At 43.8% G+C, this 17,599-nt stretch overlaps 1 protein-coding gene across 4 annotated transcripts in view; it reads right to left on the minus strand.

Annotated features, from left to right (window-relative positions):
* Positions 1-17,599, minus strand: part of LOC146805876 (transmembrane protein 126A-like) — a 126,975-nt gene that overhangs the window by 43,468 nt on the left and 65,908 nt on the right. Inside the window, exon 4 of one of the 4 annotated variants that reach the window (XM_085623220.1) lies at positions 11,656-12,695. The exons of the other annotated variants lie outside the window; for them this stretch is intronic. Coding sequence (XP_085479346.1) covers positions 12,406-12,695 — 290 coding nt within the window. The 3' untranslated portion in view covers positions 11,656-12,405. Of the gene's footprint in view, positions 1-11,655; positions 12,696-17,599 lie in introns of those variants that run through there. 4 annotated transcript variants of the gene reach the window in all.

The following is a 17,599-nucleotide window of genomic DNA, read 5'->3' on the forward strand; positions in this document are numbered from 1 at the left end:
TGATTTAAATAGTTGATACTTTCAGGGCTATATGTGCAGATATTAACACACCATTAAATATGTGTATAGTAGCATAATACAGACAAAATCTTAAACTTGCTTTCACACTTCTTTAGATTGAGAAGCACTTAACACTGGTACTGTAATATCACTCCTGAAGAATGGGTCTTTTCCAGTTACCATACATGCCCAAACTATTAAAACTAACAGACATTACTGGCGGTTCACCTAAATGACACGAGAATTGAGGTGAGTAATGGTAATGTCAATGTCATCATTTTGTTATGTCACTGTGTAGGGCTTGATACTCTTGACTATCAAATACTTCCTAAAATCCATGCTTCTCATCGTTATTTAATTCTTAATAAAAACATTTTAAAATACTAATATCATGATACCTTACACCAAGACAGTCAATGTCTACCTATGAAGACAAAAATAATTAATATACAGTCATATGCCTACCCTAACTTCCTCAAATCACAGAATCTTAAAAACAAAATTGTACTAACACTTTTGAAAAACATTTAAAAAGAAAAACTAAGTGTAATTTATGTATCACCACATTTCCTTCTAATGTGCCATGTGATTAGCATCCCAGGCCCAGTTTGAATCAAATAATTATCAAAACATATCATTTGCAGGAGCTTTCAGCCAATGGTTTCGGAACCTGGAGGCTGATGCCAGATGAGGAGCTTTGAAATACTCAGATTACAGACTAAATACTGCGGGACGGAGGAAAGACACCTTTTCAGCATCTAACAACAGAACAGCACCAACCCTTATACAATTCAGGAAGAAATTGTAAACGCCTCTTCAAGGAACACTATCTCAGATAGGCGGACTCCTAACTTCTTCCACTTGCTGTAACTCCTCCCTCTATCCCCTTCACCCCATCTATCGCCATGGGGGCTTGACCCTTGTACAGTGCTGCATTGTCTCCTGCATTAGGAATCTCTATGCTTGATTACAGTCCCTAAAACTTACTATGCGGAGTCCTTTGTGACATTCTCTGAATCAATTTTAAAAGTTATTTCTTTTATTGGTACTGTAAAATGCATTTTGTGAAACGACAGAAGACAATAGTTGAAGCAACTTCGGGATATTCCGCTATTTATCTTAGCATATTGTTCTCCCTCTGTGCGTTAAAATTACGGTCTTGATACACTTGTCATTTTCTTTAAAAAATGCTGCTCTGTCCCTGGCACTTTACATTGTACTGTATGTTTTAATAAAGGATTGTTCGGCTTGTCAGCCTTAGGCTGGTCTTTCCCCTAACCTTTTGCCTTTTGCCTCTCATTTTTGCTGATACTTTTTGTTGGCCGTAGGACTCTGAGCACTTTACCACTGCTAGCAAGTGCTAAAGTGCATGTGCTTCTCCCCTAAACATGATGACATTGGGGTATACCCGATTGGCATATTTGTTGTACTGGTAAGTTCCTTGTAAATTGGTGTACCATATACCCAGGGCCTGTACTACAAAATGCTACTAGTGGGCTGCAGCACTGATTGTGCCACCCACAGAAGTAGCATTTCAAACCTGTCTCAGGCCTGCCACTGCAGTGCCTGTGTGTGCAGTTTACTGCCACTGCGGCTTTGCAAGTAAAACTGCCTGCCAAGCTTTAAACCCCTTTTTTATAACATATAAGTCACTCCTAAGGTAGGCCTTAAGTAACCCTAAGGGCAGGGTGACATGTAAGTAAAAGGTAGGACAAGTACTTGTATGTTTTGCATGTCCTGGTAGTGACAAGCAGCCTATTTCTTTTTTTACTACTGTGAGGCCTACCCCTCTCGTAGGCCAGCATTGGGAATTCCTTAATACATTTTTAAGCTGTAATTCCTGATCAGAGAGGAGTAGCTTTTTGATGTTTCATATGTTTCAAATGGTATTGATAAATGCTCCCTACTGGTGAAGCTGGATTTAGCATTACGGTTTTAGAAATACCACTTTTAGAAAGTGGACATTTCTCTGTAGTTACTGCTCTATGTGCCTGACAGCCTGTATCCAGTACGCATCTGGGTTGGGTGACAGCTACACGTTGTGCATTGCCTAAGACAGCCACAAACACAGGAATAATAGGCACATCTGCATTCCAAGTACTCATCTGCATTCTGGTGGGTCTTCCTGAGCAAAGAGGAATGGGAGGGGCTGACACTTACACTTCAATCAATAGTGTCCTGTCCACACAAAACACATTGATTTATCCCCCACAGACAGCCTTGCAGACAAGACTGGCTTGAAAGGGATCCTTGTGTACTTCAGAGAGATCTTTTGAAGTCACCCCCTACATCAAAGGCAGTTTTGCGTATATGTACTAGGTCTCTGACATCCTAAAATCAGACACTTTTGGACCTGTAACCACATACTGCTGGATCCACATCTGCATATTGCCAGAAAGACAGCTGTGCTGCCTAAATAACTCATCTTTTGACTGCTGACCTGGAATGCCAGCCTTGCTCTGCTGTTGCCCTGCTGCCTGCATCAGCTGAAGGAGAGCGTTACTCAGCCTTTGCCTAAAGTATTCTCCAAGGGCTTGTTTGCTTGCACCCTGTTAGAAGAAGCCTCCGGGCCATAAAAAAAGTAATTGGCACTAATTGGGCTTGCCTCGTCAGCCCTCCTAATGAGAGCGCTGTGTCTACAGCTGTACTTGCTTCTACATTTGCCCCAGTCTTCATGGTGCACCGGCTGGGCCTGCAGTGTAGGTCTTGTTCATGAAAATCACCGTCTCTAATCTTGAGCAGGTGCCGCAGCGCTAAGGAAAGCCCTTCAAGCACGGCCCTCCATGTTTCTGTGGCAATGCGGAGTTCCCCGATGACATCAGCCATTTGCCGCAACCCCAAGGGAGGATCCTGGACTCCAGGAGAGATTGCCGCCTCTGTGTTTTGTTATCTGACCGCCAAGTTTGTCCTGCCTACGCCCAGCACAGCCCACTGCCACACCTGAGAACCACAAGGTTAACATCCCAACTCTCAGCCAGAGAAGAGGTACTGTATTCAGAGAATCGGACCTGCGAGGTCCTTGTAACCAGCCTGCATGCTTGCGGGCAGCTGAGATTTCCTGCACACCCCGGTCCCGAGGGACCGCTGCAGAATTTTGCCGCGTGCCTTTTGGGGTCCTATTTTAACACTGACATGACAAGGAAATAACCCTTAGTATTTCCTGAATAGACTTAGAGCCTTTCTCTCCCAAGACTCCCATAACTGCCAAGAGGTTTATCATTCTAAGTGCTGCTTAGGCACTATGTTTACTTGTATGCATAAAAATCATAACTACTTATTTAATTTTTGTCATCTTGGTCTTGTTCAAGTTACAATACAATAACTTATTTTTATATACATGAGTGGAGTCTTTTTGTGGTACTGTGTGTGTTGCACAACTACTTTACATATTGCCTCTTTTGATAAGCCTGCCTGACCTGTGCCAAGCTACCAGAGGGTGAGTACAAGTTATCTTAGTGGTGTATCTAGGTTTCCCTGACTAGAGTGGTGGGTTCTGCCTGGCCTGGGTGTATACCTCAGCCAACAAGAAACCCAATTTCTAACATGGATGTTCTTAGTTTTAACTGCTGCTCTGATTACTTTAAAAAAAACTTAATGGCATATAAAGATATTACATAGGTAGCACATCTCAGACAGAATCCCTCTTAGTTTTCCCGTCCTTTTCCCCCATCATTTTACAAGCAGATAACTGATCTCCCTCACAATGTTAAGTCAACCGATGCAAAACCACCTATGGAGGAGTGCAAGAAAGGACGAGAAAAAATATACAATTCTCATTACTTAATCTATAGCCTATATCCAGCAGAACATTCTTCATCATTTATCAATCTTTAGGCCATTATCTAACAGTTATTAACCCTTCGCCTGATCTGCTTTTGTTCCAGACCATCGCATTAGAGAAAAAAACAAATAAATGTAAATGATACCTAGCTAAAACTCCCACTCTCCCTCAGTTGTCTGCCCTTTTTAGTCACCGAGTACGCACACCTATATAGGGGAAGATGCTGAGCCGCTGCCACACCTCCCCCCCCAGATACAGGCAACTCCAGTGGCTATCGGAACTCAGACAACATGTACGTCAAGGCTATCAAGTCTTCTTCAATCTATTCATCCTTCTGAACTTTTCTCATCCGGACCCCCCTCTGCAGTTGCCCACTCACATACATCTCGCAGCCATGCTTTATAAGTCGTGGGCCTGGGCCTGAGCCAAGAGATAGCGAGGCCCAAGAGGACAAATCTACTGCTCAATTTCTTTTTTGCAGGAGAGGGGAGCAGTTCAAGCATCTCTTGGCGTATCTCTATACATATCACCCACCCCGAAGCCTCCCCAAGACGGGTGAGAATTTCCTGCCAGTAGGAAGTTAAAGACGGACGCGTCCACACCACGTGAATAAAATTGGCTCCCACTACTTTACAGCGCGGGCACTCTTCCGGGCGAGTGGGATACATTTTCTGAAACATTCGTGGGGTAAGATAAGTCTGGTGTACCATATTAAACTGCAAAAGTTTGAAACGTGCATTAGAACTAACCGTTCTAACACTCTCATGGACCCTCGCCCAGTCCATAGCCAATAAAGGCTCTTCCAATAATACATCCCATTTCGCATGTAGAGGAAGAGTCGCCTTCAGCAAGTCATCACGCAGAGCCCGATAAAGATGAGATATCAGTCGGTGCCATTGAGCCATGTTTAACAAGATCATCAAGATATTAGTTGTGGGGGGCTTCTCAGGAAAAGACGCTCAAGATTTTCTTATATTCGAGAAAATCGCCCTACCCCGAGATTAAAGGTCTCCATCGCGTCCTCTCGGGTGATAAATCAATTATCCAGATATAGGTCCCCAGTCACCTGGCAACATCCATCCCTCTACTGCCGCACCAACATCGACTCGGCAATGCAAGAGAAGGGTGCACTGCCCACAGAGGCATATCCGGCGCACTATGCCATCCTATACGATTGCCAAGTGCTGTATAAAATAAGGGAGCGAAGAGGGGATCCCAGAGCCAAGCATCAAGAGGGTCGACAGGGGCCGCTCACCATATGTACCTGCTAAGAGAAGTTCTCGCAGTTGTCCCTCTCGTCCAGCCAATGCACCGCATGATGCAACTGGGCAGGCATGTGGGGGACCTCTAGTATCCCCGACTCCATGCTCTCTGCAGGGGGGTGAGTCCCACCCGCCTGCACTTGGAACCCCACAGTAGCTCCACGAGCAGTCCATACAGCATGCAGAAATAATATCTGGGGACCACGTAAAAGGCATGCTGTAGAGCATAGAGAAAGCGCAGTAGGATTATCATTTTTATCATCACAATCCTACCTTTAAGAGACTGAAATAACATCCCTCCAGAACAGAATAGAGCCCCATATACCCTCCATCACCCTTCCGATGCTAAGCTCTAAATATGCCATAGCCGTGTGTGCCAGGCAAACACCCAAGAAGCAAGCCCCTGAAGTCACCCAGGGAATCCCCACCTAAGGCAATATGCTCTCAGGTATTCCCATTAGTCTCCCCATTGGTATCAGCTTCAATTTATCTGGGTTGATTCGAAGGCCCAAGACGTCTACAAATTTCTGCAAGATCTTAAGCAGGATAGGCGCTGAATAAACCGTCTGTCGAAGATACACCATATATCATTGGCATAAAGGGAGACTACATGATTGGTCTCCACAAAAGTTATACCCCATCGGTCGCATTCAGCAGCGCAAGATGTCCGCCAAAACCATGTGACGTGAACAAGAGCAGTGAAAAGGGACACACCTGACGGGTGCCCCAATGTAACCTAAATGAAGCGGAGACCGTTTCCCCAGATCGTATACTAGAAGATGGGGCAGAAAAGAGCAAGCTGACCCAGCGGATAAATCCAGGCCCCACCCGGTTGTCAGGGACATCTTAAGGATTTTGGGGGCCCTGGGCCAAACATTTTTTGGGGGCCCCTGTTCAGAACAGCTTTGAATTCATGATCCAATTTGAGCCCCTGTTTCCCACGCAGTTTCCGCTTCCTCAGCTGCATTAGCGATCCAGTTTGCATCATAGGCATTAGCCTATATATTCCTGATGCAAACAGACTCGTGCAGCTGACAGCAGTAGGATTTAGCGTTTCCTGCCCTGCTACTAGGTTTTTAATACTTTTTAAATTGTATATTGTGGCTGAATTACTCTGTGCTTTTTAACAATTTCCTCTACCTACGCGCACTTGCACTTTACTTGATTCTGCTTGCCTGCACCTCCTTAGCTGCTCCGATTCGCATCTCGCTTTTTCTCCAGTCCTGGTCCGCCGTGGCTGATACGCCGATTGTGCGGAGGGCCACTTTCATCAAAGGCATTAGCCTATATATTCCCGATGCAAACGGACGCGTGCCTTCGGCGCGCCGCTGGTGTGCCAAAGGCAAGGCCCTCTGCACCCGTCAGCATCCCGGAGGCGTCTGGCTCTGGCCATGCTGCCCAGTTCCCCTCCGGTGAGTTTCTTCCACTACATTACAATTGGGAAAAACTGCTTAGCCTTAGGCGGATACCATTATCTCAGTGTACAGCTGCTGATTCGAGCTTGGAGGTAGACTTTCGATTTAATAAGTGCAACTGGTCTCTCCTCCAGCCTAGGAAACTCGCACCCAAGATCCTCCCACGCAACAATAAGTGTAAAAACAATAAGAAAACAGAGGACTTAAAGGCCACCCTTTTAAATTGTCGTTCTTTGCAAATGCATGAACCACACATTTATGACCTACTTTTAGACGAACAGCCTGATCTTTTATTTCTCACTGAGACCTGGCTGTCTGTAGCCTCCAACCCTACTATCACTTTGGCCATCCCTACGGGTCATTTAACCCTTAGGAGAGACCGACAAAGTCGGAAGGGGGCCGGTGTCACCATAATTTACAATTAAAAACTAGACTGCTCTCCCATACCAATGGAAAACATCAAGGGTGCAGAGTCCTTAGGCTTCTGCTGTACCTTATCCCACCATCATAGCATAGCTGTGTTTCTGATTTATAGACTTCTCGGTGCAATTGGAAATGTTATTACTACACTCAATACAGCCACCACCTCCCTGGCCTTAAAATACAACAACTGCCTTATTCTGGGAGATTTCAATATTTATATGGACAATGGAAAAGACCCTCAAACAATTTCCTTGTTTCGGACGCTGCAGGCCTGCAACATGTTTCCATCCATTTCTTCGGCCACCCATGAGAAGGGCCATACCCTAGACCAAATCTTTCACAACTTTGACATATAAGCAAGCCTACCTCTTCCCATTACCTGGTCTGACCACCTCCAATTAAAATGTGTCATTCCCAACTCTGCCACAGCCCCTCGGGCTAACACAGGGCAGAGGGTCCCTAATTACAGGACGTTCCATAAAATATCCATCCCGATGTTAGCAGATGCCCTCGGTTGTTCCTCACTGGAGCTGTCTGGCTGCCCCGACTCGGACACCCTCTCAATAGATTCATGGCTCCTTACCAACATTGGTACAGTGGTACCGGTTGTTTCCCGCTCCTCAAAGAGGTCGGCCTCACCAGCTCCATGGTTTAACGGTTCCCTCAGATCTAGCAAAAGAAATTGTAGAAAAATGGAACAGAAATGGCGTAAATCCTATCTACCTGAGGATAGGAAGGTGTATAAAGACACCTTAAAAGCTCATTACATTCTTGTGAAGGCAACCAAGAAAAACTTCTTTAAAACCAAAATAGAAAATGCCCAAAATAAGAGTAAGGAAATCTTTAGCATAGTTAAATCCTTTACCGTCCCGAAAGCAGGCACAAAGGAAGGGCCATGTACGGAAGAATGGTCTAAGCAAATAGCTCAATTCTTCCACAAAAAGATCTCCGTGATCCAACAAGACTTCAGTAACGTTTCAGAGGAAGAACGGACCTTCTACCTTAGTTCCAATAGCAGATTTCACCTCTTGGTCCTCCATCTTTACTAGTTTCCCCTGAGTTTTAGCTTGAAGAGTCACTGACCTTTCTCCAAACTATTAAGTCTGGCTCTCCTACCGACCCATGTCCAGCGAATATCCTGAACCTATTAGCTCCCACCATAAACTCCACGGTAAACCAGCTCTTTAATGCTTGCTTCCCTCTCCTCAGGCAACATGCCAAAATTATGGAAGAATGCTAAGATTCTTCCACTGATAAAAAAGGCTAACGCCAAACTGGCGGACCCTGCCAACTACAGGCCAATCTTCCTGCCCTCTCCAAAGTATTAGAAAAGCATGTAAACAAGTCCCTTCAAAAACACATGATGATGGGAAGCTCCTTCATGAGTCCCAATCCGGTTTTAGGGCTAACTACAGTACCGAGTTCGCTCTCCTGGATGTGACTGAATTTCTCAAGGGTAAGCTGGACCAGGTAGGCAAGGCTGTTCTGATCGTGCTCGATCTGTCGGCGGCCTTTGATACGGTCCCACATGAGAGGCTCCTGGAGAGACTTGCTAACATCGACCTGGGAGGGCGCCTTAACATGGATGTCATCCTTCTTGGCAAATAGATCTCAGTACATCTGGCTCCCACCTTTCTCATCCCCGGTTCCGGCCATGAATGTAGGTATCCTTCAGGGCTCCATTCTCAGTCCTACCCTTTTTAATATATATCTATCCCCCCTTGCATTTCTGGTAGAGGAAGAGTGCGTCAAAATTGGTTCTTATGCTGATGACACTCAGCTGATTTTTACATGTGAAAAAGGAACCGACTTTGACGGTGCAATGATTAGGTCTTACCTCACAAAGGTTTTTAACTGGCTTAAGATCAATCAGCTGAAGTGCAATCCTGACAAAACTGAAGTAATCCAGAAATGCCTGACTGGAGCTCTTGGTGGCCAAAAGATCTGCTGCCCCCGCCCGCGGAAAAGGAGAAAGTCAAAAATGTAGGAATTGTCATAGACAAGACACTCTCCATGCGCTTTCCAATCCAAAATCGAACTGAAGCTTGCTTTGGCATACTCCGGATGCTAAAATCCTGCCACTGTTACCGCATGAAAGTAAAAAGATCGTGGTGGAGGTTCTGGTGACATCAAAGCTTGACTATGTCAAAAGCTTGTACCTCGGTCTTCCCAAAGCCCTTATCCAGCGCCTACAAGTAGTACAACACGTGACCAGAGCCATCCTGAGACCTAAACCCATATCTAGTATGAACCCTATTCTTAAGTCTCTACACTGGCTCCGCATAAAAGAACGGATCAACTTCAAAGCGATGACCATCTTCTTTAAAGCTTTCCACAGCTTAAGAGCCGGCTACCTAAATAAGCGCGTTAATCACTGCACAACATCTAGACCCCTAAGATCTTCCAATGCCTACCTGGCCATCGTGCCTAAAATATGCCGTGCCTGCACTGGAGGCAGATCCCTCTGCTTTCTAGGTGCAAAATTGTGGAATAGACTCCCTGAGTCTCTGAGACTAACCACAGACCTACTCTCTTTCAGGAAGAACTTAAAAACCTGGCTTTTTAATAACTGATGGGTCTTTTATGCACGTTTTCCTCCCGCCTTCATGTGCCAGGACACTCTAGTCTGAGTGGCTGCATGCTTTATTAAATACATTATTTCATTTAATTTCATTAGGTCCTTGACAGTGCAAAGGAACACTCGTCCAAATTCTAAGGGCCTTATTTATGAGGCCTTGTTTCACTTTTATGCCGTAGGTGCTTCACTTTTTGTGACGCACCGGCAGCGAAAAAAATGTGCCATGTTGCGCCCTATTTACAAAGTGACCCATCTAGGCAGATGCGTCACTTTGTAAACCCCTGCACCACATTATGCCTGTGCCAGGTATAATGTATGCAGGGTGGGTGTTCCCTCGCAAAAAGTCTCGTAGAAGTGGCACATCGAAATCTATGAGAACTCAGTGCGCCACTTCTAGGTGGCCATTGCGTCAATATCTTACACTTGCTGTGAGGCAGGTGTAAGACTGATGCAGGCCCTTTCACATGGGGCTTGCCCCATGTGAAAGGACACATTGCTGGACTTGCGTCTATTTTCAGACCCACCCCAGCAATGCATCACTTTTGCGCCTACAGATACGCCAGAAATACTGACGTATCTGTAACTCCTTGCGACATGATGCGACATACAGTAAATATGGCGCATCCGTCACATCGCAAGGAGGGTGCACTAAGAAGTGACGCACAGCGATGCATCACTTCTCATAAATAAGGCCCTAAATGTGTTTACATCTAATATTCAGGGATAGGTATGTGTGTTTTCAATATTGTAACACAGCAGCAGCACACCAATATTACTGCAAATAATCTCTGTGACGCCCTCCCATTTCTTAAGTGTTAGGCCTTGTTTTGATCTAAAAGAAACTTTTTTTCTGTATACTGCATGAAACATAAACACAATATTTCTCAGCAAAATGGCTGTACTAGACTCTCACACATCAGGCACATAAAACATAAATTAAAGGAAAACTGTATTTAAAACAATCCGTTTAAGAAATTATCAAGGTAGTTAGGGTAAAACTCTGGAGAACGGAGCTGACTCTGTCAGGGGGCCCCCTGAAAGGCTGGGGCCCTGGGCCAGAGCCCACTTTGCCCATGCATTAAAACGTCTCTGCCTGTTGTGCCGAAGCACACCCCATATATATATAAGACCTTTTGACAGAATCAAAGGCTCTGTATTCAGGAGCGCCAGAGCATAGTCATCCTCCAGGAGATGTGGAGCATGCCAGATATGTGCCAACCGCTGTAAATTATAAGCGGGACTGCGCTTTGGAATAAAACCAGTTTGGTCCGGATAAATGAGAAGAGGCATGCGGGCTGCCAGAACACCACTCAGGATTTTTACATCGAGATTCAGGAGAGATATCGGCATATACGATGTAGCCTATGTAGGATCCCTGTCTTGCTTCGGTATCATGACCACCAGGACCTCGTACATGGAATCTGCTAGGGAGTTGGCATCAAGTGCCTCATTAAAGACCTCCAATAGTTGGTCTGCCATCAATACAGCAAACTTTTGGTAAATTCCGTTGGTAACCCGTCAGTGCCGGGGGTCATGACGGGTCCTCATGAATCTTCCTTGGAAGGGGTGGATTTGGGAGGTTTGGAAGGGATGCGTTTGTTTTGGGGGGGTGGGTTCCATTTTGTGAGGGGTGGGTTTGGAAGGTGTCAAGGTCGGAGCTGCTATAAAAGCATAACTAGGATAAAGGGTGGGAGGGGTGGAAGAGGACTGGGTTTTGGAGGTAGAGGGAGCTGGAGTGTGTGATGTGTGTGTGTCGGTCTGTTGTGCAGTTGCACGTGGGTCTTGTGTATGTTTTTTACATTTGTGTGTGTGTGTGGGGCAGGTGTTTGGGTGAGTGTGTGCATTTGTTTTTGTTTGGTGTTGCGGGTGTAGGTGTGGTTTTGTGTGAGTGTGTATGTTTAGATGAATGTGCGGTTGTGGTGGGTGGTCTGGTTGTGATGATTGAGTGAGTGCTTGTGGGTGTGGTGGTGGTTGTTGTGGTGCCTGTGGGTGTGCTGGTGTTTGTGGGTGTGTTGATGATTGTGGGAATGGTGGTGGTTGTGTTGGGAGTGATGGTGTTTGTGGTGGGAGTGATTAACTACATGGCATTTATTTATCAACAAAAGAAAGATTAATTGTTTTACATTTTAATATGTGTGATGGAAGGGAAACAATTTATAATAAAATGAGCAAAGAAATACATTAGCAGTCTTCAAATTTGTTAGTTTTCTTTTTATTCAACAACACCACATTAAGTAAAACAGAATGTAAAAATAAACCTAAGAAAAATTATAAAGTCAATCATGGTGAATGAAACTATTATTAAAGAGCCACAAATGTTTGAAATCTAAAGTCCAAAATACAACTGTCATCAGAAAGGTAAATGTGTCCAGAAAATAGTCCAGTGGAGGAAATTAGGTTCTGCGTCTTTTGGCGGTGGTGGTCTTGCCGTCCTCTCCTGGTGGTCTGGTTGAACGTGTGCTCCTGCGGGGAAAGGGGCTGGTGGATCCACAGTTGCAGGGACTGAGGTGGTTGCAGGTTTTGCCTCTTGTGGCAGGGCCTCAGTTTCTGTGGCTTAGGCAGATGTAGTTGGCCCAGATATTGTTGGACAACAGAAATGGGAAGATGGTACTGGAAAAGCCCTGCACATCTGGGGGTAAATGTCATGCAGCACCCCAGTCAGAGAGCCGAAATTGGAGTTCATATTCTCCATCTCTACACTGTGCTCCCTCTGCAACTGCTTCATCTCCCGGAGCTCTGTAAGGACCTGGCCTATATCTTGGGACTGATGGAGGGATCCCAAGTATTGGTTGATGTTAGCATGGGTGACAATGAACCCAGTGGCCTTGCTTTGCTGGCCCACAGATTCCATCCCACGACCCCTACCCCCACTACCCTGTGCCCTTGACACAATGTGCCCCATCGCACTGGTTGCTGGCTGAGTTGAAGCTGCTGGTGGTAGTGGTATTATTTGAACTGCAGCCAGGACTGGAGGACACAAGACTGGGGTGATGCTGGTTGGGACACAGGAAGTGGAGGTATCCATAGGCTGGGGGTAGTCACAGATGGATAGGGAGGTGTAGGTGTGGGCAGAGTGTGACTCACTGGAGCTGTCTGCCCAGGCAGACCAGATGGACCAGGCTGCTCCTCGTCATCCGGACAGTCATGAGTGGAGTCCTGCCTGAAGGCTTGTTCCTGGTCTGGAGTGAAGGTATCCACAGTGTCAAATGTTTGTCCAAGGACTCTGGGTGTTGGACCTATAATGAATGTAAAAGAGAAATTAAAACTAGTAAAAGTCTGGATCATACGTCAAAGGAGTTTGAAGCTAAAAAAGAAGAATAAATGGAAAAAGTAAATTAATATAATGAATGTACCTTTCAGATGTATTGTTATACATTACACAACCAGTTTTTATTAGGCACAAAACATCTTCAAAAGACTGACAACACAGTCGAGAGGAGAAATGTGACAGAAATCATTCCAAGGTCTAGAAGACACACATTTTGACAAATACACAAATAAAAGGAAAGATACATAACATTACTCTTCATATAAACATTGCACAGTAAATGCATTTAAAAAACAGACAACTTATATTCAGCATACAAAATTACATATCTTCACATTTGTAAGTCAGAAAACTTTGATTTGTGAAACAAGTACTATCAATTCAATGAGATACCAAGGATAGGACAACATTAAACACAAACACATTTAAAAACATAGCATGAAATAGAGATTGATAAACTACATAACACTTCATCATATGTGAACATTTGACAGAAAATGAGCAAATTTATATTGCAATATTCTTTTCCCATAACAAACACAAGGCATCGTGGTAGTTGAAGTCATTTCAATTAAACATGCACAACACTAAGATATGCAGTAAGAAGTAAAAATTACATTTAGGATTTAAAACACATATATGAAATATGTTATTTGGTGTAAAAGCACCATTACATCTGGTGAACTGTAATGGAGATTAAAACCTGAAATGCTAATTACAACAAAATACATTCAAACAAACAGGACAAAATAATTTTACTAACTTGTCTAAGTTTATATGTTTAACAAAGGTGCAAAACACATTAGCAACAGCTAAATTAAAATGAAAAACAAAATTTGGGTTTAGTGACACATTCAAAAGAGTAACTTATCAGTCTCCACTCCTCCAGAGATTCCTGTCAAGTCTTCAGGATGTAGGATCTGCAAGACCTCCTCTTCCCAGGGAATACGTTGTAAGGGGGGCTGGGAGAACCACCACCAGTCCTGTGGGCCTACAGGTGACGCCTGGAGGCCAGGGACCTGACTCTCCCCTACAGGTCTGTTCCAACTCTTTGTAATTTACTTCTGTGTGCGCCGGTTGCTTGCTATAGCTTTCACTCAGGCAACTATTCTGGCCCACATTTGCTTTTTCTGAGATAGGAGTGTATTTTCGACACAATTGTGGCTCTACTCTAATAATTTCATCCACCATGACTGCCAATTCTCCCTTTGTAAAACGGGGATTTTTCCTCCCTGCCATTATAATGTAATTAAATTAAATGAACGTGTAAACCCACAAGTAAGATAAAATAAAATATAAAATGCACAAGAAACAGACGGCAAAAAATATAAACCTAGAATACTCTGACAAAACTTCTCCAGGAAAATGTGCTGTGCTGGAAAAGCAAAGGATCATGGTCTGAAATGGAGTGTGTTTTATAGAGTGGTATGCAGGTGCAAACTATTAGGTAAAAAACATCAGGAGTGTGATGCTAGCATCCATCCTGCAGCCACAGGAATAGTACAATGTTAACCACGTCCCATGACAGAATCACTCCGTCGGCAACCCGCTGCTAGAACACCGCCAGCACAACTATGAAATATAAGTAGGCTTGGCGCAATTCCGCCACACTGACTGTAATTAGGGCTCCCGGTTTTCCGTTTAAATGGATTTTTACATATAAATACAGACGGAAAACAAGTTTTCCTTTGTCTGTATTTATATGTAAAAACGGGAAAATACTACTGCCATGCTCCAGAAGAGTTTCCTCGCCACACCCTCTTCCTGATTCCAGGCCTGTGCCTGCCTACAGTAACATGAAACGTTTTTGTTGATGCCTCAGACATTTCCGGGGCTCTGCTCTGCCCCTCAAGTGAGCTCTGCACCAGCCATTTGTAAACAAAAGTAAGTGCCCTCGGGGAAGAGGGGAGGGGGGTGGGGCTGGAGTCAGTGGCGAATGCTGTTTTGGGTTTGTCAAAAACAGGAATCGAATGCCAGCACCCCCTGGTGTGCCAAAGCCTAGCTACATCAGTGGAGGGTTGCCGAGTTTGTGGCCGGACTGCCGAGCAGTACACGGTGTATGGGTGGCTGCAAGAACAATCTGGCCACAAACTCAAAGCCTTTCTATGCCACTGACTGGAGTGTTTGCAGAGTTTGTGGCTGAACTGCATAGCCCATAACCGTTGCGGTCTCTTCCTTTTTTACTGGACAAGAAAAGGACAGTGTCCATTCCTGCTGCCCCCCCTCTTTCTTCCTTTTCTTCCCCCTCTTCCTGTTACACTCCTCCTCACTTGTAGAAAACCGTGACTGTTCTTTCCTCTCCTTTCCGTCATTCGTTCCTCTGTGAAATGGATCCAAAAAAGGAGAAACACGTTTGCTGCAAATGTCTTTGTCTGACATTTTTCTACACCAAAATGCAGCCTCAGGAGGAGAGAAAAAAGGGTTTAAGATGCAAACAATAAATACATAACTAAATAAAACAAGACAGAGTAGTCGCAAAGTGGCCAGTTTGGTTTTATTTACACCCAAACACATTAGCGCCCCCTTTCAGAGTTTGCCAGTGAAGCGCTACTTTTCTTTTCATGTCGTTAGCTTTTCAAGCACATACAGTCATTGATTTCTGAATAATGAGTGTAAAAGCATTATGGTGTATTCCCTATGAGTGTTTGCTTTTTTCAAGTACGTTGTTACTTTTTTTCAGGCAGCATATTACTCTAGTCTAGTGCATAATTTGAATTGAGTTGCTTTCAGGTGTTTATAGCAGGGCACAATTGGGTTGTAGATGAAGGCAGTGTGAGTTTCTCTCAGTGGGGCAGTATGGTGTTCAGTGAGGGAGAGGATGTAGCACTCTATTAATGACAGAAACTGCAAGGCTCTGAGACAAACGACTTGTGATAGCACTTTTAAGCGTATTTGGGACATTCTGCAAATGGCAACTTTTTTAGATGAATGTATTGTGTTGGCCAATAACAACCGAGTGCATGTGTGCATTGTCAATTTAAATAAATGTGGAAAAATACTAGCTGCAGCGTCAACCTTTGCTTGTGGCAAAAATAAATGTGGATAAATACAGACGGAAATGGCAAAAATATAAAAACCATAAAACAGGGAGCCCTAACTGTAATGTAGTTCCTATATCCCTGATAGGCTCTGCGCATTGAAATAACATACACTATAGATTTGATAAAGGACTAAGGTCAGTATGTCCCTATCGAGTATATTAAACTTTATTACTTGTGTGTGCCAGCTAACTCAGAGGTCACTAGAAGCTTCTCGAATATACAAGAAGGGATTAGTCTCTGACAACCGCATAAACATGACAACTTTGTTTCCTTTTAGAATCGGAACAGTCTCAGAATCGTGGAAACAATAGATAACAGTTTCGCTCAGTCAATCGTGCATGCTTCGTTTCTACAGAGTTGCACAGAAATAGAGACGGGCGTTTCAATAAAAGGGTTTATTTAACAGTCGTATTTCTCATGCAAGAGATATGAATTGCTACAATCGTAAAACAGACTGCGAAGTACCATATATACGAAGTTAGCAGTAAGATAAAATAATACTGCAATAGCATGGTTTGTAGCTATGACATATATTAATCAAAATACATACATTAATAACATAAGCTAAAATGTGATACTCATCTGATGTTTCTAAATTGTTCTACCCCAGTGTACCTAACCTAAGTGCAGTACGAGGTTTGAAGTAGGTGCCATTTCTAAAGTATAGCTAGCTATAATTTTAGTTTAGCCAAGAGTTGCCAAAAGTTTCTCCAAGTTCTAGTTAGCTCCATACCTTAGAATGAGAGAGGTTGGAATCTCTTTTCTGGACTCGATAGTCTAACCCCCCGCAAGGGAAGTCAGAGTGCACTGGAGCTGGATTCTCTGCGAGGAGGATGGCAGCGTCAGGTCAGTGCATCAGGCTGGAACTCGATCTCCTTCCGAACTTGCCGTGGCGAACCACGTAGTCTGGGTTGGATTGAATCCTCCGGAAACGGCAATTTGCCAGGGCAAGTGCTGGTATATTTATACCTTGAAGGTGTCTAGGAATGCCAGTATTGACGTAAAAGTCGGGCAGAGGAACGTCATGAATGAACCCCTAAGGAATAGATATTCATGCATACTTAATGAGTTCTTGGAGAAATCAATATTCAAGCTGAGGGAAATTCCTAAGGCTTAAGGGTCTGGTTTTCCAAGAATTTATTGTGACGTGGATGGACGGATGTAGGTGGCCACGCCTGTATTTGGTTTGTACGGATAATGTCTAAATAAAGGCCGGATTTCTATGTCCAAATAAGGGCAATGTGAATTGTACCTATATAAGGGCATAAATCGGGAAACCTATATACGGAATCTAAATCTGCACACAACACCCACTCCAGTTTCATATGAACGACGTTACTAAATCCTAAACGTTCTAAACATATCTTAAAACAGAGTATCACATGGGTTTGCTAAAATTAGCTAAAAACATATCTAAAACATATGTTCTAAAAATACATTACAAAACTATTGCTATGCATAAAGTGTTGTACATATTAACGGCAATGTTCCATTCTAAGCATAGGATCACATTGGAATGCTAAATGAATGAACCAAAATATATACATGTGATGAAATGGCTCATAAATACAGATGAAAAAGGGGCCGAAACCATTTCATATCAGGTTACACAAGTCAAATTGTTATTCATGACAAGGTGGCATACTGTCCCTGGAAGTGTTATACAAGAATTCTGTTCTCTATGAATAGTTCTACTATAAGCAGATTACTGTGCGAAGAAAAAATATATATATAATCATAGAAAACGTTCCAAAGTCAGTATCATGTTTGAAAAAGAATGAAGGCCAAATTCAGAGTCTCTCCGGAACACTGTGTGCTTGAATCAAAAGTC

This window comes from Triturus cristatus, chromosome 8 (assembly GCF_964204655.1).
Source record: "Triturus cristatus chromosome 8, aTriCri1.1, whole genome shotgun sequence".
Taxonomy (NCBI): Eukaryota; Metazoa; Chordata; class Amphibia; order Caudata; family Salamandridae; genus Triturus; species Triturus cristatus.